Source organism: Ctenopharyngodon idella, chromosome 2 (genome assembly GCF_019924925.1).
Source record: "Ctenopharyngodon idella isolate HZGC_01 chromosome 2, HZGC01, whole genome shotgun sequence".
Lineage (NCBI taxonomy): Eukaryota > Metazoa > Chordata > Actinopteri > Cypriniformes > Xenocyprididae > Ctenopharyngodon > Ctenopharyngodon idella.
Genome location: NC_067221.1, coordinates 36702818 through 36726544, shown reverse-complemented (window position 1 = coordinate 36726544; position 23727 = coordinate 36702818). Strand labels below are relative to the sequence as shown.

The 23727-nt window shown below is 39.3% G+C and overlaps 2 protein-coding genes across 50 annotated transcripts in view; both read right to left on the bottom strand.

Moving 5' to 3' along the window:
• Nucleotides 1-224: 224 nt before the first annotated feature.
• LOC127501487 (uncharacterized) lies at nt 225-13768 on the bottom strand (the record flags this gene model as incomplete). Its single annotated transcript, XM_051873481.1, is given in 6 exon segments — nt 225-1879; nt 1882-1942; nt 3315-3586; nt 7745-8041; nt 11535-11621; nt 13753-13768. Coding segments are annotated over 6 exon segments (2388 nt in total), but the record flags the coding sequence as incomplete, so codon positions are not given.
• A 297-nt stretch (nt 13769-14065) lies between these two features.
• LOC127500275 (MAM and LDL-receptor class A domain-containing protein 1-like) overlaps nt 14066-23727 on the bottom strand; it is a 29723-nt gene continuing 20061 nt past the window's right edge. For 5 of the 49 annotated variants that reach the window (XM_051871425.1, XM_051871417.1, XM_051871339.1 and 2 more), the window contains 27 exons: nt 23595-23679; nt 23367-23453; nt 23076-23213; nt 22677-22936; nt 22438-22549; nt 22223-22327; nt 21340-21477; nt 20983-21242; nt 20786-20870; nt 20558-20644; nt 20267-20404; nt 19868-20127; nt 19669-19753; nt 19427-19531; nt 19098-19235; nt 18699-18958; nt 18487-18571; nt 18259-18345; nt 17968-18105; nt 17569-17828; nt 17370-17454; nt 17128-17232; nt 16799-16936; nt 16430-16689; nt 16056-16140; nt 15795-15939; nt 14066-14609 (listed from right to left, as the gene is read on the bottom strand). In XM_051871425.1, coding sequence (XP_051727385.1) covers nt 14573-14609; nt 15795-15939; nt 16056-16140; nt 16430-16689; nt 16799-16936; nt 17128-17232; nt 17370-17454; nt 17569-17828; nt 17968-18105; nt 18259-18345; nt 18487-18571; nt 18699-18958; nt 19098-19235; nt 19427-19531; nt 19669-19753; nt 19868-20127; nt 20267-20404; nt 20558-20644; nt 20786-20870; nt 20983-21242; nt 21340-21477; nt 22223-22327; nt 22438-22549; nt 22677-22936; nt 23076-23213; nt 23367-23453; nt 23595-23679 — 3768 coding nt within the window. In that variant the 3' untranslated portion in view covers nt 14066-14572. The remainder of the gene's footprint in view (nt 14610-15794; nt 15940-16055; nt 16141-16429; nt 16690-16798; nt 16937-17127; nt 17233-17369; nt 17455-17568; nt 17829-17967; nt 18106-18258; nt 18346-18486; nt 18572-18698; nt 18959-19097; nt 19236-19426; nt 19532-19668; nt 19754-19867; nt 20128-20266; nt 20405-20557; nt 20645-20785; nt 20871-20982; nt 21243-21339; nt 21478-22222; nt 22328-22437; nt 22550-22676; nt 22937-23075; nt 23214-23366; nt 23454-23594; nt 23680-23727) is intronic. The other 44 variants (XM_051871433.1, XM_051871603.1, XM_051871368.1 and 41 more) reach the window with 40 other exon arrangements.

Here is a 23727-nt window from a genome sequence, read left to right as displayed (position 1 = left end):
GCTGCTGATAATGTTGAAATTGTTGAAGATGGTGTTGTTAGTAGTAATGAAGATGTTGTTGATGATAACAATGTTGATGTTGGTGATGAAGATGGTGTGGATGGTGATGAAGGCTGCAATACTGCTGATGATGGTAAGGATGAGGAATATAATGTAGAGGTTGCTGATACTGAGGGATGTACTGCTGGGGTTGATGTTAGTGAGACTGATGAAGATGATGCTGAGGATAGTGTTGATGATGCTATTGAAGATGGTGTTGATGATGATGATGTTAATGATGATAATGAAGATGGTGTTGATGATGATAGAGATAAAGGTGATGAAGATGATGAAGATTGTGTAGATGATATTGTTGAAAAAGAAGATGATGAGGATGGTGGATATGATGGTAGTGTAAGATAGTAAGATGTTGATGATAACGATGATGTTAATGTTGGTGATGAAGATGGTGGGGATGGTGATGAAGGCTGTAAGTTTGCTGATGATGGTAAGGATGAGGAAGATGATGTAGAGGCTGATGATACTGAGGGCTGTGGTTGTTGGGTTGATGATGATACTGGGACTGATGAAGATGGTGCTGAGAATGGTGAAGATGGTGTAGATGATGGTATTGAAAATGGTGTTGATGATAAAGATGATAGTAATGTTGGTGATGAAGATGTTGCAGATGATAGTATTGATGGTGATGATGACGAAGATAGTGTGACTGGTAAAGATGGTGCTGAGGATGGTAAAGATGATAACGATGATGTTAATTTTGGTGATGAAGATGGTGAAGATGATGAAGATGGTGTGAATTTTAGTGTTGAAGAAGAAGAAGCTGATGATGACGATAATGGGACTGTTGAAAATGGTTGTGAGGATGGTGAAGTTGATGAGGATGACGTAGATGGTAGCATTGCAGATTTTATTGATGATGTTGGTGGTGAAGATAGTGTGGATGGTGATGAAGGCTGTGAGTTTGCTGATGATGATAAGGATGAGGAAGATGATGTAGATGTTGCTGATACTGAGGGCTGTGCTTGTTGGGTTGATGATGACGATAGTGGGACTAATGAAGATGGTGAAGATAAAGAAGGTGGAGATGATAGTGTTGAAGTTGATGATCTTGTTAATTTTGGTGATGAAGATGATGAATATGGTGCAGATGATAGTGTTGAAGAAGAAGATAATGATGACATTATTGGGACTGATGAAGATGGTCCTGAGGATTGTGAATATGATAAGGAGGGTGTGGAAGATAGTATTGAAGACGTTGATGATGATGATGTTAATGTTGGGGATGAAGATGGGGATGTTGATGGAGGCTGTGAGTTTGCTGATGATGGTAAGGATAAGAAAGGTGATTTTGAGGTTGCTGATAGTGAGGACTGTGCTACTGGGGTTGTTGTTGATGATGATGATGATGATGATGTCAGTGGGACTGATGAAGATGGTGCTATGAATGATGAAGATGGTGGAGATGATGAAGATGGTGTAGATGAAAGTGTTGAAGAAGATGATGATGACAATAGTGCGATTGATGAAGATGGTGCTGCTGATGATAGTATTGATGGTGATGATGACAAAGATAGTGGGACTATTGAAAATGGTTCTGAGGATGGTGTAGATAGTAGCATTGAAGATGTTTGTGATGAAGATAGTGTGGATGGTGATGAAGGCTGAGAGTTTGCTGATGATGGTAAGGATGAGGAAGATGATGTAGAGGTTGCTGATACTAAGGGCTGTGATTGTTGGGTTGATGATGATGACGATAGTGGGACTAATGAAGATGGTGCTATGGATGGTGAAGATGATAAAGATGGTGGAGATGATAATACTGAAGATGTTGATGATGATGTTGTTAATTTTGGTGATGAATATGAAGATGGTGCAGATGATGGTGTTGAAGAAGAAGAAGAACGTGTTGATGATGACAATAGTGGGACTGATGAAGATGGTCCTGAGGATGGTGAATATGATGAGGATGGCGTGGAAGATAGTATTGAAGACATTGTTGATGATGACAACAATGATGTTCGTGATGAAGATGGTGTGGATGGCGGTGAAGGCTGTGAGTTTGCTGATGATGGTAAGGATGAGGAAGAAGATGTGAAGGTTGCTGATACTGAGGGCTGTGCTGGTGGGGTTGATGATGATGTAATTGGGACTGATGAAGATGGTGCTATGAATGCTGAAGATGATGAAGATGCTGGAGATGATAGTATTGAAGATGTTGTTGATGATGTTAATGTTGGTAATGAAGATGGTAAAGATGATGTTGTAGATGATAGTGTTGAAGAAGAAGATGATGATGACGACAGTATTGTGACTGATGAAGATGGTGCTGCTGATGATGGTGAAGATGATGAAGATGGTGTTGATAGTATTGAAGATGCTGTTGATGATAACGATGTTAATGTTGGTGATGAAGATGGTGGGGATAGTGATGAAGGTTTTGAGTTTGCTGTTGATGGTAAGAAGGTGGAAGATGATGGAGAGGTTGCTGATACTGAGGGCTGTGCTACTGGGGTTGATGATAGAGATGATGGAAATTGTGAAACTGATAAAGATGGTGTTGTTAATAGTATTGAAGATGGTGATGATGATGATGACAATAGTGGGACTGAAGATGGTGTGGATGATAATACTGAAGAAGACAATGAAGACAATAGTGGGACTGATGAAGATTGTGCTGAGGATGGTGAAGATGATGAAGATGGTGTAGATGATATTGAAGATGATGATGATTTTAATATTGATGAAGAAGAAGGTGGGAATGGTGATAAAGGCTGTGAGTTTGCTGATGATGGTAAGGATGGTGATGATGTAGAGGTTGAGGATACTGAGGCCTGTGCTGGTGGTGTTGATGATTGTGGGATAGATAAAGATGGCGGTAAGGATGGTGAAGATGATGATAGTGTTGATAGTATTAAAGGTGATGATGATGAGGACGGTGTAGATGATCGTATTGAAGATGGTGTTAATAATAATGATGTTAATGATGGTGATGAAGTTGGTGTTGATGATAATAGAGATGAGGAGGATGGTGTAAATGATGGTATTGAAAATGGTGATGATGATAGAGATGATGGTGATGAAGATAGTAGATATGATAGTTCTGAAGATGTTGATGATAAAGATGATGTTAATGTTGCTGATGAAGATGGCGGGAATGATGAGGAAGGCTGCAAGTTTGCTGATGATGGTAATGAGGAAGATGATGTAGAAGTTGCTGATAGTGAGGGCTGTGCTGCTGGGCTTGATGATAATGTGGTTGCTGGGACCGATGAAGATGGTGCTGAGGATGGTGAAGATGGTGTAGATAATGTTACTGAAAATAGTGTTGATGATAATGATAATAGTAATTTTGGTGATGAAGATAGTGAAGATGATGTTGTAGAAGTTGTAGAAGAAGAAGATGACGAAGATAGTGGGACTGATGAAGATGATGCTGAGGATTGTGAAGATGATATTGATGTTAATGTTGTTGATGAAGATGGTAAAGATGATGAAGGTGGTGTAGATGATAGTGTTGAAGAAGATGATGACAATAATGCGACTGATGAAGATGGTGCTGCTGATGATGTTGAAGATGATGAAGATGGTGTTGTTGGTAGTAATGAAGATGTTGTTGATAACAATGTTGATGTTGGTGATGAAGATGGTGTGGATGGTGATGAAGGCCGCAAGACTGCTGTTGATGGTAAGGATGAGGAATATAATGTAGAGGTTGCTGATACTGAGGGCTGTACTGCTGGGGTTGATGTTAGTGAGACTGATGAAGATGATGCTGAGGATAGTGTTGATGATGCTATTGAAGATGGTGTTGTTGATGATGATGATGTTAATGATGGTAGTGAAGATGGTGTTGATGATGATAGAGATAAAGGTGATGAAGATGATGAAGATTGTGTAGATGATATTGTTGAAAAAGAAGACGATGAGGATGGTGGATATGATGGTAGTGTAAGATAGTAAGATGTTGATGATAATGATGATGTTAATGTTGGTGATGAAGATGGTGGGGATGGTGATGAAGGCTGTAAGTTTGCTGATGATGGTAAGGATGAGGAAGATGATGTAGAGGCTGATGATACTGAGGGCTGTGGTTGTTGGGTTGTTGATGATACTGGGACTGATGAAGATGGTGCTGAGAATGGTGAAGATGGTGTAGATGATGGTATTGAAAATGATGTTGATGATAATGATGATAGTAATGTTGGTGATGAAGATGTTGCAGATGATAGTATTGATGGTGATGATGACGAAGATAGTGTGACTGGTAAAGATGGTGCTGAGGATGGTAAAGATGATGTTAATTTTGGTGATGAAGATGGTGAAGATGATGAAGATGGTGAGAATTTTAGTGTTGAAGAAGAAGAAGCTGATGATGATGATGACGATAATGGGACTGTTGAAAATGGTTGTGAGGATGGTGAAGTTGATGAGGATGACGTTGATGGTAGCATTGCAGATTTTACTGATGATGTTGGTGGTGAAGATATTGTGGATGGTGATGAAGTCTGTGAGTTTGCTGATGATGATAAGGATGAGGAAGATGATGTAGATGTTGCTGATACTGAGGGCTGTGCTTGTTGGGTTGATGATGACGATAGTGGGACTAATGAAGATGGTGAAAATAAAGAAGGTGGAGATGATAGTGTTGAAGAAGAAGATAATGATGACAATAATGGGACTGATGAAGATGGTCCTGAGGATGGTGAATATGATGAGGAGGGTGTGGAAGATAGTATTGAAGACATTGTTGATGATGATAATGATTTTAATGTTGGTGATGAAGATGGGGATGATGATGGAGGCTGTGAGTTTGCTGATGATCGTAAGGATAAGAAAGATGATGTAGAGGTTGCTGATAGTGAGGACTGTGCTACTGGGGTTGTTGTTGTTGATGATGATGATGTTAGTGGGACTGATGAAGATGGTGCTATGAATGATGAAGATGGTGGAGATGATGAAGATGGTGTAGATGAAAGTGATGATGATGATAATAGTGTGATTGATGAAGATGGTGCTGCTGATGATGATGGTAAAGTTGATGAAGATGGTGTTGTTGATAGTACTGAAGATGTTGATAACAATGTAAATGTTGGTGATGAAGATGAAGATGGTGATGAAGATGGTGTGGATGGTGATGAAGGCAGCAAGTTTGATGATGATAGTGGGACTGATGAAGATGATGTGGTTGATAGTATTGATGAAGGTGATGTTGATGACGACAATAGTGAGACTGATAAAGAGGGTGCTGAAGATGGTGTAGATGATGGTAATGTTGGTGATAAAGGTGGTGAAGATGATGATGGCATAGAAGATAGTATTGAAGATGTCGTTAATGTTAATGGTGATGAAGGCTGTGAGTTTGCTGATGATTGTGAAGATGAGGAAGATGATGTAGAGGTTGCTGTTAGTAAAGGCTTTGCTGGTTGGGTTGATGGTGAAGGTTGGAGTGAAGTTGGTGGTAGTGAGGATAATGATGATGATGATGGGGGTGGGGATGACGAAGATGTTAATGAAGTGTATGATTTAGAGGAGAATGATGGTGAGGATATAGAAGGTTGTGACAATGGTGATGGTGAGGATGATGGAAATGTGGTTGTTGATGACAGTGTTGTGGTTGGTGATGATGGTGAAGATGGCTGTATAGTTGGTGATGTTAAAGATGTTAAGTATGATATAGGTTGTGTTGAGTTTGATGAAGGTGGTGACATTGGTGATGATGATGGTGTGGATGATAATGTTGATTCTGCTGGGCTTGGTGAAGAGGATCTGGTTGGTGATGTAGATGGCGAAGATTGTAAAGATAGCATCATGGTTGGTGAGGATGATGACTGTGGTGAGGTCTGTGATGATGATGGGGTTGGTGCTGAAGACCATTGGGATGTTGATAATAGTGGCAAAGCTGTTGATGCTGTTAGTGAAGATGATGGTAAATGATTTGAGAATGGTGGTGTGAAAACAGAAGAAAATACGTATGGGTCTAGTGCTGTCTGATTTATCATAAAAAGGGTCAACTAATTCAAGCATTTTTTGGATTATAAATTCTGTAATTATTTCTTCATTGATGCACAGTCTAACACCAGTGCCGTTGTACATTTTGTCACATATTATCAAGTACTGCCCTCTAGTGGTCAAATAGCAGAACTGTGTTGGGGAGATTAGCTTCTGTGACTTTTTACAAGTGTGGGTATCTGCAGGTTGGAGTAATGGCCATGAAGAATGGTCTTTATCATTGGTTGCGAAATCTGTCTGTCAGGGTGTGGGTTAGGGCTAGGGGTTAGTTTCTGTTGTACCAATTCACCTTTCGACATGCCCGTTACTCCGACCTGCAGCTATCCCTGTCTCACTTTTATGAGTTATGAAACCAGTTACTTAAATCACAACAATCACTCCATTTCAATGTTTTCCTGACTCTTAATATAGAATATCTCAACTCACATAAAAATGATGCAGTAATAGTCTGTTTTTGGTAAATTATACTAATAATTGCAATTAAATTACTTAATAATTAAATTCAAATAGTTAAAATAGTCACCTGATAATGAGGTTATTGATGATGATGAGAAGGATGTTGTAGTTGGTTTAGGTGATGATGTTGAGATTGATGATGAAGATTGTGGGGTTGAAAATGATAGCGTGGATAATGTTGGTGATGACGATGGTGTAGATGATAGCGTTGAAGAAGACGATGACGATAGTGGGACTGATGAAGATGGTGCTGAGGATGATGAAGATGATGAGGATGTTGGAGATGACATTATTGAAAATGATGTTGATGATGATAATGAAGATATTAATGTAGGTGATGAAGATGGTGGGGATGGCCATGAAGGCTGTGGGTTTGCTGATGGTATGGATGAGGAAGATGATGTTGCTGATAGTGAGGGCTGTGCTGCTAGAGTTATTGATGATGATGATAGTGGGACTGATGAAGATGGCGTTGTTGATGATTGCAATAATGAGACTGATAAAGATGTTGAGGATGCTGAAGATGATGGTGTTGCAGATGATAGTACTGCAGATGATGGCGATGTTAATGTTGGTGATGAAGGTGGTGGGGATGGTGATGAAGGCTGCAAGTTTGCTGATGGTGGTAAAAATGAGGAAGATGATGTAGAGGTTGCTATTAGTGCGGGCTGTGCTGCTGTGGTTGTTGATGATGATGACAATAGTGGGACTGATGAATATGGTGCTGAGGATGGTAAAGATGTGGATGGTGGAGATGGTAGTATTGAAGATGTTGATGATGATGTTAATGTTGGTGATGAAGGCTTTTTTGATGATGGTAAAGATGAAGATGTAGACATTGCTGATAGTGAGAGCTGTGCTGCTGGGGTTGATGATGAAGATGAGGCTAAAGAAAATGATGAGGTTGACGGGAGCATTGTAGTTGGTGATGGAGATTGTGGTAATGTTGGTGATCGTGAAGGTGGGGGGGATGGTGATGGAGTTTCTGGTAATGATGTTGATGATAGTGATGAAGATGGTGAGGATGATAACGTTGATTCTGCTGAGGTTGGTAAATATGAAGAGGGCCTGATTGCTCTAGATTGTGAGGATGATGAAGACAGTGTGGTTGGTGATGATAATGTGGCTGCTAATGATGACAGTGGTGATGATGAAGATGATGAAAATGATTCTGGAGTTAGTAGTGATGAAGAAGATTGTGGTGTTATTGCTGGTGTTGATGGTGAAGATGATGAGGGTAGCAGTGAGGATGGTGAGGATTTATGAAATGAGATTGAATATGATGAAGATGGTGTTGTTGATAGTATTGAAGATGGTGATGATGATGAAATTGGTGGTAATGTTGTTGATGAAGATGGTGTAGATGATAGTGTTGAAGAAGATGATGATGATGATGACGACAATGTTAGGGCTGAGGATGGTAAAGATGGTGTTGTTGAAGATGATAACAGTGATGTTAATGCTGGTGTTGAAGATGGTGTAGATGATAGTGTTGAAGAAGAAGATGAAGAAGATGATGATGACAATAGTGGGACTGATGAAGATGGTGCTGAGGATGGTGAAGATGATGAGGATGGTGGAGATGATATTGAAGATGTTGATGATAATGTTAATGTTGGTGATGAAGATGGTGGGGATGTTGATGGAGGTTGTGAGTTTGCTGATGATGGTAAGGATGAGGAAGATGTAGAGGTTGCTGATAGTGAGCGCTGTGCTGCTGAGGTTGATGATGATGATTTTGGAACTGATGAAGATGGTGTTGTTGATAGTATTAAGGATGTTGATGTTGATGATGACAATAGTAAGACTGATAAAGAGGGTGCTGAGGATGGTGTAGATGACAGTAAAGTTGGTAATGAAGATGGCAGAGATGATAGTATTGAAGATGTTGTTGATAATGTTAATGTTGGTGATGAAGATGGTGTGGATGGTGATGAAGGCTGTGAGTTTGCTAATGATGGTAAGGATGAGGAAGATGATGTAGAGGTTGCTGATAGTGAAGGCTGTGCTGATTGTGTTGATAATAGTGAAAGTTGAAGTGAAGTTGGTGGTAGCGAGGATGATAATGGGGGTGAGGATGATAAAGATGTTAATGATGTGTATGATTTAGAGGAGAATGGTGATGATGATGATGATGATGGTGGGGATGAAGAAGGTTGTGACTGTGGTGATGATGGTGAGGATGCTGGAAATGAGGTTGTTGATAACAGTGTTGATGAAGATGGCTGTATATTTGGTGATGTTAAAGATGGTAAGTATGATATATTATGTGTTGAGTTTGATGAAGATAGTGACATTGGTGATGATGATGGTGTGGATGATATTGTTGATTCCGCTGAACTAGGTGAAGATGAAGAGGATTTGGTTGGTGACGTAGATGGCAAAGATTGTGAAGATGGCATGGTTGGTGAGGATGATGGCTGTGGTGTGGTCTGTGATGGTGTAAATGATGGTGGAGATGATGAAGATAGCATAGATGATAGTATTAAAGATGTTGTTGTTGATGTTAATGTTGTTGATAGTAAAGGCTGTGCTGATTGGGTTGATGATAGTGAAGGTTGGAGCGAAGTTGGTAGTAGCAAAGTTGGTGGTAGCGAGGATGACGATGATGGCGGTGAAGATGACGAAGATGCTAATGATGTGTATAAGGATGGTGGTGAGGTTAGTGATGATGATGGTAGTAAGGATGAAGAAGGTTGTGACAATGGTGATGATGGTGTGGATGATAATGTTGATTCTGCTGAGACTGGTGAAGATGAAGAGGATCTGGTTGGTGATGTAGATCGCGAAATTGGTGAAGATGGCATCATGGCTAGTGAGGATGATGACTGTGGTGAGGTCTGTGATGATGGCGGGGTTGGTGCTGAAGACCATGTTGGAAATAGTGGCAAGGCTGTTGAGGCAGGTAGTGAAGATGATGGTAAATAATTTGAGAATGGTGGTGTGAAAACAAAAAATATGTAAGTCTAATTCTGTCTGATTTATCACAAAAAAGGGTAAACTAATTCAAGCAATTTTGGTATATTATAAATTCTGTAATTATTTCTTCATGGATACACAGCCTAACACCAGTGCCTTTGTACATTTTGTCACATCTTATGTACTGCCTTCTAGTGGTTGTTGAGAAGATATGCTTGTCACACCAGTCACTCAGTTTCAGTGTTTTCCTGACTCTTAGGCCCCATTTACACTAGTACATTTTTGTTTTAAAACACATAAGTTTTGCTATGGTTATGCCTGTCGTTTACACTACCCCGGCAATTTTTGAACCTCGAAAATGGAGACTTTCGAAAACACTGCAGACCCCATTTTAGTTTGAAAATGCCGGGGTTGCGTTTCAGTATAAATGGACCAAAACGAATACTTTTGAAAATGATGGCGTGGCTGCCCATGTTCGCTCTGCGTATCCTTGATGACTGTGTAAACAAAAACATGGAGACTGAACTGCAATCTTTGCTGGCTCTGTTGTAATTTTTAGCAGCCATTGTGCAGTTAAACTCAGATTTTTTTTAATACTGCAGCTGCCTACATGCAAGAGGCAACTGTTTACACTTGTACGCACATGCCCAGTGTGCATGAACAGTCATGTGACATGCGTTTTCGGCCGTGTAGTGTGGACGGAGATCGTTTCTGAAATGCTGTGGTAACACCAGTGTAGACGAGGATCGTTTTTGTTTTAAAATGGCATTTTAAAATGAAAATTACACTGGCACTAGTGTAAATGGGACCTTAATCTAGAATATCTGAACTCGCACAAAAAATATGCAGTGTTTTTGGTAATTAATTTATACTAATAATTGCATTACATTAGTTAATAATTATATTCAAATAGTTAAAATAGTCACCTGATAATGAGGTTAATGATGATGATGGTGAGAATGATGTTGTATTTAGTGCAGTTGACGAAGTTGTTGAGATTGATGATGAAGATTGTGGGGTTGAAAATGATAGTGTGGATGATGATGTAGATAATGTTGGTGATGAAGATGATGTAGATGATAGTGTTGAAAAAGAAGAAGATGATGATGATGATAGTGGGACTGATGAAAATGCTGAGGATGGTGTAGGTGATATTATTGAAGATGGTGTTGATGATGATGATGTTAATGTTGGTGATGAAGATGGTGGGAATGATGATGAAGGCTGTGAGTTTGCTGATGATGGTAAGGATGAGGAAGAGGATGTAGAGGTTGCTGATATTGAGGGCTTTGCTGGTGGGGTTATTGATAATGATGATGATAGTGGGACTGATGAAGATGGCGTTGTTGGTGATATTGAAGTTGGAGATGGTGATGACGACAATAGTGGGACTGATAAAGCTGGTGCTGAGGATGGTGAAGATGATAAGAATGGTGTAGATGATAGCCTTGAATATGTTGACGATGATGTTAATGTTGGTGGTGAAGATGGTGGGGATGGTGATGAAGGCTGTAAGTTTGCTGATGATTGTAAAGATGAGAAATATGATGTAGAGGTTGCTATTAGTGCGGGCTGTGCTGCTGTGGTTGTTGATGATGACAATAGTGGGACTGATGACGATGGTGCTGAGAATGGTAAAGATGAGGATGGTGAAGATGATAGTACTGAAGATGATGATGATAACGATGATGTTAATGTTGGTGATGAATGCTGTGAATTTATTGATGATGGTAAGGATGAGGAAGATGATGATAAAGAAAATGACAAGGTTGTTGATTGGAACATTGCGGTTGGTGATGAAGATGGTGGCAATGTTGGTGATCGTGAAGGTGGTGGGGATGGTGATGGAGTTTGTGGGAATGGCGAGGATGGTATAGGTTGCATTGATATTGATGAAGACGGTGTGGGTGATAACATTGATTCTGCTGAGGTTGGTGAAGATGAAGAGGGTCTGATTGATCTAGATGGTGAGGATGATGAAGACATTGTGGTTGGTGATGATAACGAGGCTGCTAATGATGACATTGGTGATGCTGAAGATGATGAAAATGATTCTGGAGTTAGTAGTGATGAAGAAGATGGTGGAGTTATTGCTGGTGTTAATGGCGAAGATGATGAGGGTAGCAGTGAGGATGGTGAGGATTGATGATGTGAGCTTGGTGAAGATGATGAAGATGGTGATGATGATAGGGTAGAAGAAGAAGAAGATGATGATGATGACGACGATAATAGTGGGGCTGAGGATGGTGAAGATGGTGTTATTGAAGATGTTGATGATAATAGAGATGTTAATGTTGGTGTTGGAGATGGTGTAGATGATAGTGTTGAAGAAGAAGATAAAGATGATGATGATGACAATAGTGGGACTGTTGAAGATGGTGCCATGGATGGTGAGGATGACTGTGGTGATGATGGTGAAGTTGGTGTTGAAGATTGTTGGGATTGTGTGGGAAATAGTGGCAAGGCTGTTGATCCTGTTGGTGAAGAGAATGATTGTATAGACATTGAGATTAATAGTGGATCGGGACAGATGGGATCCAATGGTGTAAATAATAATACATTATGTATTAATCTGACGCAGTCTGATTCATCATTAAAAAAAGAATAAGCTAATTCAAGCAGGTTGGATAGTATTATAAATCACAAAAAACTACCACTAAACTAAACACCACTGCCTTTGTATATGTTGTTACCTCTTATGGTGTACTGCCCGCTAGTGGTTAAATAGCAGTACTGTTGTAGGGGAGGCTATTTTTAAACAACCAGTGTAAAAAAAAACAACAACCAACCAACCAAACAAATCTTTTCTAACTGTTAACCTAGAGTACTTTATCTCAAATAAAAATTACACTGCAACAGGGTTGCATACTAAATCTACTTTTTTTGACTGTTATGATTTTCTGGATCAGTGTGTTGTGTTGAGTGTATTTAGTCTTACGATGAATGCATGTCTCATTGTAGTCAGAACAGCAGTCATTATTTGTGAAGCAGAACTCATCACAGTAACAATCCTGACTGCAACTGTCATTCCTGCCAGGACAGCAGAGCACTGTAGGTTCAGCACATAGGGCTGAAAGATAGAAGACCCGAGACAGGGCAGAGTTGAGTTGAGTGCAGCTCTTACAATAATCAAAACTTGACAACATCAACAACAGCTATACTTAGTGATCCAACTATAATGTATCTTTTCACAGTTTTCAAGTCAAGTTTTTTATATTGTTAGTTATTTTCCCCAATTCTTTCCCTTGTAGTGCCCATTGCTGCTTTGGGGCTATTTGAAATTATACCAAAATAATAGACTTGCAGTGAAAGAAGAATTCAAATTGGTAGCTCTATTTGAAAATTTGTGGTGCTCAAAATACAAAATACTATATATATATATATATATATATATATATATATAGTAAATATCATTTTTATAAAGAAATGAAAATGTATGAAGTTATGAGAAAGTATTAAGTTAATTTAAGCCAACCAAAATTAATGTTACATTATACTATTTCATAGTTAGGTCGAACCTTGAATCAAAATCAAATAACATCCTGGTAGCATATCACTGCAACATTGGAACAATGCTTTTGTGTATGCATCACAAATATATATATTAGTAAAAAAAAAAAAAAAACTAATAGATATACTTTTATACTTTATAATTGTTTTGTATTGCAAGTTTTCTGAAATGTTTAAATATGCAAATGAGGCATTCTCTAATTAAATATGCAGTCATTTGCATATATTTCCAGAAGACAAATGAGAACATTGGATTAAGCCAGGTTCAAAGTTCTTGTTTCATTTTGCTGACATATTAGAGTTAAAGGTTTTTACAGAATGGAGTTTTGCATATCTGCTTATCACTCCATAAATCAGAAAATACTGTTGACAGCCAGACAAAAAATAAAAGTTGTTTTTAGTAATAAAATGTTATATAAATCAGGCAAATTATGTATGAAATGTTCAGAAGAATATAGGTAGGAATAAAACTGGAAAGTTTGGAGTGTGTCAGTGCTACTGAAGTGTAGATTTCTGACTTCTCGAGAAAACGCCTTTAAAAGAAATCTACAGTTGCAAAAAAATAAAGTGTAATAAAAGAAACACTTAAATGCATATTTTGGATGTTTTCTTTCCACTAGTCTGAAAGAAGATATGTTAAGAAAGCAAATTAGGACAAATTCTCAAAATTGACCGATATATGAAAAAAAATAATGGTTTAGTCTGTAGTGTTTTGCCTTACAGGTTTTACTTTGGCTGTAGTTAGATAATAAGGCAGCCCTTGTTTTTTAATCTTACTTGAGTTTATTTTTTTCCTGTAGTTTCTCACAGAACATGTGTACACACGGCAGGTTACCTGGAGAGTGTCGTCTGACTTACCTGATGCCAGATTCATGTTTCTTTGGTACAGAAGCAGTAAGAGAAGCCAGAAGTGGACAACTAAAACCTTCATGCTGTTCAGGTATGCGTGTCCAACTCAACTCACTTTATTGCCTCTTTAACTGTGTTTTCAACTTGATCTGCTGAATTTTCTTCAGGCTAAATACTTATTTGCATCTGCATCTTGCTCATCAGGTTTTGTTGTATATCAATGTCATTTGTCATTACGCTTAAAAGTCTAAAACTATGACAGGAATGCTGGAAAACGTGAATTTGTAACATGAATAATGTGCAAAATCATCAAGATAAATAGTTAAACAACAGGACATTCACAAAGTTTTATTGAGTGAAATTGAAATGTTTATTAAATGTAAGTCAAAAACATGCTTGACTCATAGATAACGTGCATACACTTTTGACAAAAATAAGTTTGCTAGTTTTCAAAAGATAATAGATAAATTGTTGAAAATAAAAATAAGTATATGGACATGGAACATGTTTATAGTTAATATAATGGAAGACCTAGGAGACCTTGTGAACTTGAGGAGAAAATTCACTGTGAAATTAGGGCTTAACACCTTATCTATAAAAACCTGATAAGCATTCTGTTGTACATCATATTATCAAAGGACTATGTTAGAGACTGTTATATATAAACGATACTTCCTAGGTAAACAACACAAACACACCTAGCTTACTAAATTATCTTGCTAAAACTGAGTGATTCATGAGTTATGATGTAGAGGAGGAGGTCCATATTGACAGATGACAGGTACTATCAGCTGATCATTTGCCTCGTATAAAGTAAGTGAATTTCAGCTCAAGCCTGAGAACGTTTCCTTAACAGCAAGGACCGCCTGCATATCAAAGGTGAAAGATGAACAGTCATACAGATGTCAATTATGTTTGTTAAAATAAATAAATAAATAAAAAACTGATAACATTGGATAACTTCAGTGGTTCTTAAACAGTCCAAAATTGTGAATCAGTAAAGGCTATTTTAAACTAAAACCTCAAAAAATAATCAAAATGTGGAAAAAAACAAAAGCAAAAAACATATCAATATGCTTGTTATAGGTAATTCACAATATTATAATCAAAGACATTTTTAGTTTGCATCATTTCACCTCATATCCTATATGAACAGAGTAGGCATTATTAAACCAAAACGTAATACAGCAAATGTCTTACATAAGTTTGTAACTGTATAACATGATCACATTTTAGTTTTCTGTCATATACAATAAGAATATTATGTTTTCTTTGTCTGTACAGAGGCATCTGGTGTTTAGATTTAGATGTTGAAAAAAAAAAAATTACTATGGCAATATGTGTATTTGCCGTTAATTAATAATCACATTAAATAAATTGCACAATATGGTAACTAAATCACAATTCATCACACACACACACACACACACACACACACACACACACACACACACACACACACACACACACACACACACAACTTTGTTTTGCTATCAAAGTGAGGACACTCCATAGGCTTAATAGTTTTTATACGTTACAAACTGTACATTCTATCCCCCTAAACTACCCCTACCCCTAAACCTACCCAGAAAACATTCTGCAATTTTACATTTTTAATAAAACATAGTTTAGTATGTTTTTAAAGCTATTTTAAATATGAGGACTCATGAAATGTCCTCATATTTCATGTTTGCCTCATAATACCAGTGTAATACCCATGTCATTATACAAATTTGTGTCCTCATAAATCACAAAAATGTGCGTACACACGCACACGCACACGCGCACGCACGCGCACGCGCACACACACACACACACACACACACACACACACACACACACACACACACACACACACACACACACAGCATAAGCATTCTAGCATAAGATTGCAACGTAACAATGTTACACATTCTGTTATGTTGCAGCTTATGCTAAAATGCTTTTTTAAATAATTTTTTTTCACATCAAACTACACTCCATACCCCATAATGACAAAGCAAAAACCAGATTTGTGTAAGGCTGAAAATTTATTAAGAAAGGCTCTCTACCTCCGTCTTGCTGTGCTTTTGTCATCTGTTGCTTTCCAGCTCTCTCCAAACTCTTTCTCATTTTTTGCATCCTCCCCGTTTGGCATTATCATGTTATTTTCGAGTGCACCGTCAGAATTTCCATACGTGTCAGAGAGAGTGATCTCTGCAGAGTCAGAGAGAGATTTCACTGCGATGCTTAGGTACTGAAGTTAGATAATCTGGCTAAATCTATTTACAACTCTTAACCCATTAGGTTGATTTTACAGAGTAGAAACATACCGCTACAGGCTCCTCTGTGCAGTGAGACGTCATCAATGGCGACATCTGACCGGGCTGAGCTTCCTCTACGCCCCTCAAAGATCACCTGATAGACCAATAACAGATTTATTCTTTTCTAAATGCCACTGGTCAAACATTTTTATTTATACACTTTTTTTATTTTTTATTTCATGGCCGCATTTCCCAAAAGTATTGTGAGCCTAAGTGAATCGTAAACCAATTGCACCAAAAGACTCTACGATCTACTTAGGCTTACAATGCTTTTGGGAAACATAGCCCAAGCCTGCCCCTCAAAGTAAACTGATCTTTTTTTTTTTTACTCTGTTTACTTTAACATGTAGAACAATTGAAGAAGATTATGTAGTTTAACTGACCTGGAACTTGTCATCTGGTCTCAGGTCCACCTGTGCAAGATGCCACATGTTTCCTTGGTCTTCTCTCTTCCTCCACACCTCTTTGGCCACATTGCCATATTGCAATAGGTAGACGCTCAGTCCCATGGTCCAGCTGGAACCATGCATGTGGTACCAGAACTGAAGACACTGAGGTTGAGGGTCAGCACATTGTGCACTGAGGAGACGGGCCGTGTCGCCATGGACAGCACTGTCACCCTCGATGTACATATAAAAACCACCTGGAAAAAAAAGTCATGCATCACAACTTTTAATTTGTTGATGAAATAATTGCTATAATTTTTATGTTCAATGGTGGAATGACCTCAAGACCTAGAAAACATGACCTACTTCCTGTTGTGTGGTCAGAGGAGGGACCAGTCATTGATGTGGGGGTGGAGCCTCTGTGTCTTGTCCAATCAAAAACATCTGTTGCCAACTGACTCCAAGTACAAATGTCCCTTTCAAAATCACAATTGATGCCACAAGCTGGAGGAAAGAAGCAAATTTCATTAATTCACAATTAAGTTACATTGGCCAGTATTTGTCAGAGTTGTTTTGTGTCTTTCTGAAAACAATGGAAGATGCAGAGTATTAATCATGGGAGTGTTATTTTCTGGCATCATCAGTCACAATAGATTAAAATGTGATAACACTGCAGTGGTGAATAGTGAACTTACATGCTGAGGTGTTTGGTATTTCTGCAGTTTGGATGGGTGCAGGTTGTGGTGTTGTTGCAGCAGGTGGCAATGGGACTGAAGGTGGAGCCACCTGGTTTTGTAAATCTGAAAGATATTTACAATTCTTAAAACATTAAGTTAAGAACCTTTTTCCAAAATGTAGTAGTCGTTCTACTGAATAAGTTGACTTGTTTTTAAAGCTGAATGTTTTTACTAAGGGCTGCCACAGAGTAGAAACATACCGCTACAGGCTCCTCTGTGCAGTGAGACGTCATCAATGGCAACATCTGACTGGGCTGAGCTTCCTCTACGCCCCTCAAAGATAACCTGATTGAACAATAACATAGATTTCTCTAGATTATTTCTTATAGTTTAGTATGTTCTCTTTAACATGTGGACTATTCAAAGAAGAATAAGTAGTTAGTTTTTACTTTTACTGACCTGGAACATAACATCTGGTCTCAGGTCCACCTGTGCAAGATGCCACATGTTTCCTTGGTTTTCTCTCTTCCTCCACACCTCTTTGGCCACATTGCCATATTGCAGCAGGTAGACGCTCAGTCCCATGGTCCAACTGGAACCATACATGTGGTACCAGAACTGAAGACACTGAGGTTGAGGGTCAGCACATTGTGCACTGAGGAGACGGGCCGTGTCGCCATGAGTTGCGCTGTCACCCTCGATGTACATATAAAAACCACCTGGAAATGTTGATAGGAGACTCTTGAGCAGAGAAATTGTCACACAATTTGTGCAACACAAATATTTATATATTGATGTGAAATGATTGTTATAAGTTTAATGGTAGAATGACGTCAAGACCTAGAAAACAAGACCTACTTCCTGTTGTGTGGTCAGAGGAGGGACCAGTCATTGATGTGGGGGTGGAGCCTCTGTGTCTTGTCCAATCAAAAGCGTCAGTCGCCAACTGAGTCCAAGTACAAATGTCCCTTTCAAAATCACAGTTGATGCCACAAGCTGGAGAAAAGAAGAACATTTAATTTACTATTTCATTAGTATCTTCCTGAAAACAATGGAAAAAGCAGAGAATTAATCATGGGAGTGTTATTTTCTGGCATCATCAGTCATAACAGAATGTGATCACACTGCAGTGGTGGATAGTGAACTTACTCGCTGAGTTGTTTGGTATTTCTCTGCGTTGGACGGGTGCAGATTGTGGCAATGGGACTGAAGGTGGAGCCACTTGGTTTGGTAAATCTGAAAGATATTTACAATTCTTAAAACATTAAAGTAAATAACCCTTTTGAAAAATGTAAAAGTTGTTCTACTGAATAAGCTGACTTGTTATTTTTGAACCTGAATGTTTTTACCAAGGGCCGCCACAGAGTAGAAACATACCGCTACAGGCTCCTCTGTGCAGTGAGACGTCATCAATAGCAACATCTGACCGAGCTGAGCTTCCTCTACGCCCCTCAAAGATCACCTGATAGACCAATAACATAGATTTCTCTAGATTATTTCTTATAGTTTAGTATGTTCACTTTAACATATGGACTATTCAAAGAAGAATAAGTAGTTAGTTTTTAGTGGATAGTTTTACTTTTACTGACCTGGAACATAACATCTGGTCTCAGGTCCACCTGTGCAAGATGCCACATGTTTCCTTGGTCTTCTCTCTTCCTCCACACCTCTTTGGCCACATTGCCATATTGCAGCAGATAGACGCTCAATCCCATGGTCCAGCTGGAACCATACATGTGGTACCAGAACTGAAGACACTGAGGTTGAGGGTCAGCACATTGTGCACTGAGAAGACGGGCTGTGTCGCCATGAGTTGCACTGTCACCCTCAATGTACATATAAAAACCATCTGGAAATGTTGATAGGAGACTCTTGAGCAGAGAAATTGTCATAAAATTTGTGTAACACAAACATTTATTTATTGATGTGAAATGATTGCTATAATTTTAATAGTAGAATGACCTCAAGACCAAGAAAAAAAGACCTACTTCCTGTTGTGTGGTCGGAGGAGGGACCAGTCATTGATGTGGGGGTGGAGCCTCTGTGTCTTGTCCAATCAAAAACATCTGTTGCCAGCTGAGTCCAAGTACAAATGTCCCTTTCAAAATCACAGTTGATGCCACAAGCTGGAGGAAAGAAGCAAATTTCATTAATTCACAATTAAGTTACATTGGCCAGTATTTTTCAGAGTTGTTTTGTGTCTTTCTGAAAACAATGGAAGATGCAGAGTATTAATCATGGGAGTGTTATTTTCTAGCATCTTCACTCACAATAGATTAAAATGTGATAACACTGCAGTGGTGGATAGTGAACTTACATGCTGAGGTGTTTGGTATTTCTGCAGTTTGGATGGGTGCAGGTTGTGGTGTTGTTGCAGCAGGTGGCAATGGGACTGAAGGTGGAGCCACCTGGTTTTGTAAATCTGAAAGATATTTACAATTCTTAAAACATTAAGTTAAGAACCTTTTTCCAAAATGTAGTAGTCGTTCTACTTAATAAATTGACTTGTTTTTAAAGCTGAATGTTTTTACTAAGGGCTGCCACAGAGTAGAAACATACCGCTACAGGCTCCTCTGTGCAGTGAGACGTCATCAATGGCAACATCTGACTGGGCTGAGCTTCCTCTACGCCCCTCAAAGATCACCTGATTGAACAATAACATAGATTTCTCTAGATTATTTCTTATAGTTTAGTATGTTCTCTTTAACATGTGGACTATTCAAAGAAGAATAAGTAGTTAGTTTTTACTTTTACTGACCTGGAACATAACATCTGGTCTCAGGTCCACCTGTGCAAGATGCCACATGTTTCCTTGGTCTTCTCTCTTCCTCCACACCTCTTTGGCCACATTGCCATATTGCAGCAGGTAGACGCTCAATCCCATGGTCCAGCTGGAGCCATGCATGTGGTACCAGAACTGAAGACACTGAGGTTGAGGGTCAGCACATTGTGCACTGAGAAGACGGGCTGTGTCGCCATGAGTTGCGCTGTCACCCTCGATGTACATATAAAAACCATCTGGAAATGTAGATAGGAGACTCTTGAGCAGAGAAATTGTCACACAATTTGTGCAACACAAATATTTATATATTGATGTGAAATGATTGTTATAAGTTTAATGGTAGAATGACCTCAAGACCTAGAAAACAAGACCTACTTCCTGTTGTGTGGTCAGAGGAGGGACCAGTCATTGATGTGGGGGTGGAGCCTCTGTGTCTTGTCCAATCAAAAACGTCAGTCGCCAACTGAGTCCAAGTACAAATGTCCCTTTCAAAATCACAGTTGATACCACAAGCTGGAGAAAAAAAGAACATTTAATTTACTATTTCATTAGTATCTTCCTGAAAACAATGGAAAAAGCAGAGAATTAATCATGGGAGTGTTATTTTCGGGCATCATCAGTCATAACAGAATGTGATCACACTGCAGTGGTGGATAGTAAACTTACTCGCTGAGTTGTTTGGTATTTCTCTGCGTTGGACGGGTGCAGATTGTGGCAATGGGACTGAAGGTGGAGCCACTTGGTTTGGTAAATCTGAAAGATATTTACAATTCTTAAAACATTAAAGTAAATAACCCTTTTTAAAAATGTAAAAGTTGTTCTACTGAATAAGCTGACTTGTTATTTTTGAACCTGAATGTTTTTACTAAGGGCTGCCACAGAGTAGAAACATACCACTACAGGCTCCTCTGTGCAGTGAGACGTCATCAATGGCAACATCTGACCGGGCTGAGCTTCCTCTACGCCCCTCAAAGATCACCTGATTGAACAAAAACATAAATTACTATAGATTAGTTATTATAGTTTTGTATCTTTACATTAACATGTAGAGCATTTGAAGAAGATTAGGTAGTTCTCAAATATTTACTGACCTGGAACTTAACATCTGGTCTCAGGTCCACCTGTGCAAGATGCCACATGTTTCCTTGGTCTTCTCTCATCCTCCACACCTCTTTGGCCACATTGCCATATTGCAGCAGGTAGACGCTCAATCCCATGGTCCAACTGGAACCATACATGTGGTACCAGAACTGAAGACACTGAGGTTGAGGGTCAGCACATTGTGCACTGAGGAGACGGGCCGTGTCACCATGAACAGCACTGTCACCCTCAATGTACATATAAAAACCACCTGGACAAAAAGTCATGCATCACAGCTATTGACTTGTTGATAATAATTGCTATAATTTAAGGTAGAATTACTTCAAAACGTAGAAAACAAGACCTACTTCCTGTTGTGTGGTCAGAAGAGGGACCAGTCATTGATGTGGAGGTGGAGCCTCTGTGTCTTGTCCAATCAAAAACATCAGTCAGCAACTGAGTCCAAGTACAAATGTCCCTTTCAAAATCACAGCTGATGTCACAAGCTGGAGGAAAGAAGCAAATTTAATTTCCTGTTTCATTAGTCTTTTCCTGTAAACAATGGAAGATGCAGAGAATCAATCATGAGAGTGTTATTTATTTTATGAATGAATGAGGCATTTATATAGCACTTTACTATGTACTACTGTACACCCAAAGCGCTTTACAATCATATCGGGGGTCTCTCCTCAACCACCACCAGTGTGCATCATCCACTTGAATGATGCGATAGCTGCCACAGTTCATAGGTGCCAGTACTCTCACTACACACCAGCTCTAGGTGGAGAGGAGAGAGAGTGATAGCACCAATTCAATGGATGGGGATTATTAGGAGGCCATGATTGGCAAGGGCCAATGGAGGGAATTTGGCCACGACATGGGGGTTACACCCCTACTTTTTACGATAAGTGCCATGGGATTTTTAATGACCACAGAGAGTCAGGATCTCAGTTTAAGGTCTCAACTGAAGGACGGTGCTTGTTACAGTATAGTGTCCCCGTTGCTATACTGGGGCGTTAGGACCCACACAGACCACAGGGTGAGCACCCCTGCTGGCCTCATTAACGCCTCTTCCAGCAGCAACCTAGTTTTCCCAGGAGGTCTCCCATCCAGGTACTGACCAGGCTCAACCCTGCTTTGCTTCAGTGGGCAACCAGTCTTGGGTTACAGGGTAATATGGCTGTGGCATTTTAAGGCATCATCAGTCACAACATAATGGGATAACACTGCAGTGGTGGATAGTGAACTTACATGCTGAGGTGTTTGGTATTTCTGCAGTTTGGATGGGTGCAGGTTGTGGCGTTGTTGCAGCTGGTGGCAATGGGACTGTAGGTGGAGCCACTTGATTTGGTAAATCTGAAAAATGTGTACAACTCTTAAATTAAGTTAAGAGCCTTTATGCAAAACGTAGTAGTCCTTCTACTGAATAAAGCTGGCTTGTTATTTTTGAAGCTGAATGTTTTTACCAAGGTCCGCCACAGAGTGAAACATACCGCTACAGGCTCCTCTGTGCAGTAAGATGTCATCAATGGCAACATCTGACCGAGCTGAGCTTCCTCTACGCCCCTCAAAGATCACCTGATAGACCAATAACAAAGATTTCTCTAGATTATTTCATATAGTTTAGTATGTTCACTTTAACATGTGAACTATTCAAAGAAGAATAAGTAGTTAGTTTTTAGTGGATAGTTTTACTTTTACTGACCTGGAACATAACATCTGGTCTCAGGTCCACCTGTGCAAGATGCCACATGTTTCCTTGGTCTTCTCTCTTCCTCCACACCTCTTTGGCCACATTGCCATATTGCAGCAGGTAGACGCTCAATCCCATGGTCCAGCTGGAGCCATGCATGTGGTACCAGAACTGAAGACACTGAGGTTGAGGGTCAGCACATTGTGCACTGAGAAGACGGGCTGTGTCGCCATGAGTTGCGCTGTCACCCTCGATGTACATATAAAAACCATCTGGAAATGTTGATAGGAGACTCTTGAGCAGAGAAATTGTCACACAATTTGTGCAACACAAATATTTATATATTGATGTGAAATGATTGTTATAAGTTTAATGGTAGAATGACCTCAAGACCTAGAAAACAAGACCTACTTCCTGTTGTGTGGTCAGAGGAGGGACCAGTCATTGATGTGGGGGTGGAGCCTCTGTGTCTTGTCCAATCAAAAACGTCAGTCGCCAACTGAGTCCAAGTACAAATGTCCCTTTCAAAATCACAGTTGATGCCACAAGCTGGAGAAAAAAAGAACATTTAATTTACTATTTCATTAGTATCTTCCTGAAAACAATGGAAAAAGCAGAGAATTAATCATGGGAGTGTTATTTTCTGGCATCATCAGTCATAACAGAATGTGATCACACTGCAGTGGTGGATAGTGAACTTACTCGCTGAGTTGTTTGGTATTTCTCTGCGTTGGACGGGTGCAGATTGTGGCAATGGGACTGAAGGTGGAGCCACTTGGTTTGGTAAATCTGAAAGATATTTACAATTCTTAAAACATTAAAGTAAATAACCCTTTTGAAAAATGTAAAAGTTGTTCTACTGAATAAGCTGACTTGTTATTTTTGAACCTGAATGTTTTTATTAAGGGCCGCCATAGAGTAGAAACATACCACTACAGGCTCCTCTGTGCAGTGAGACGTCATCAATGGCAACATCTGACCGGGCTGAGCTTCCTCTACGCCCCTCAAAGATCACCTGATTGAACAAAAACATAAATTACTATAGATTAGTTATTATAGTTTT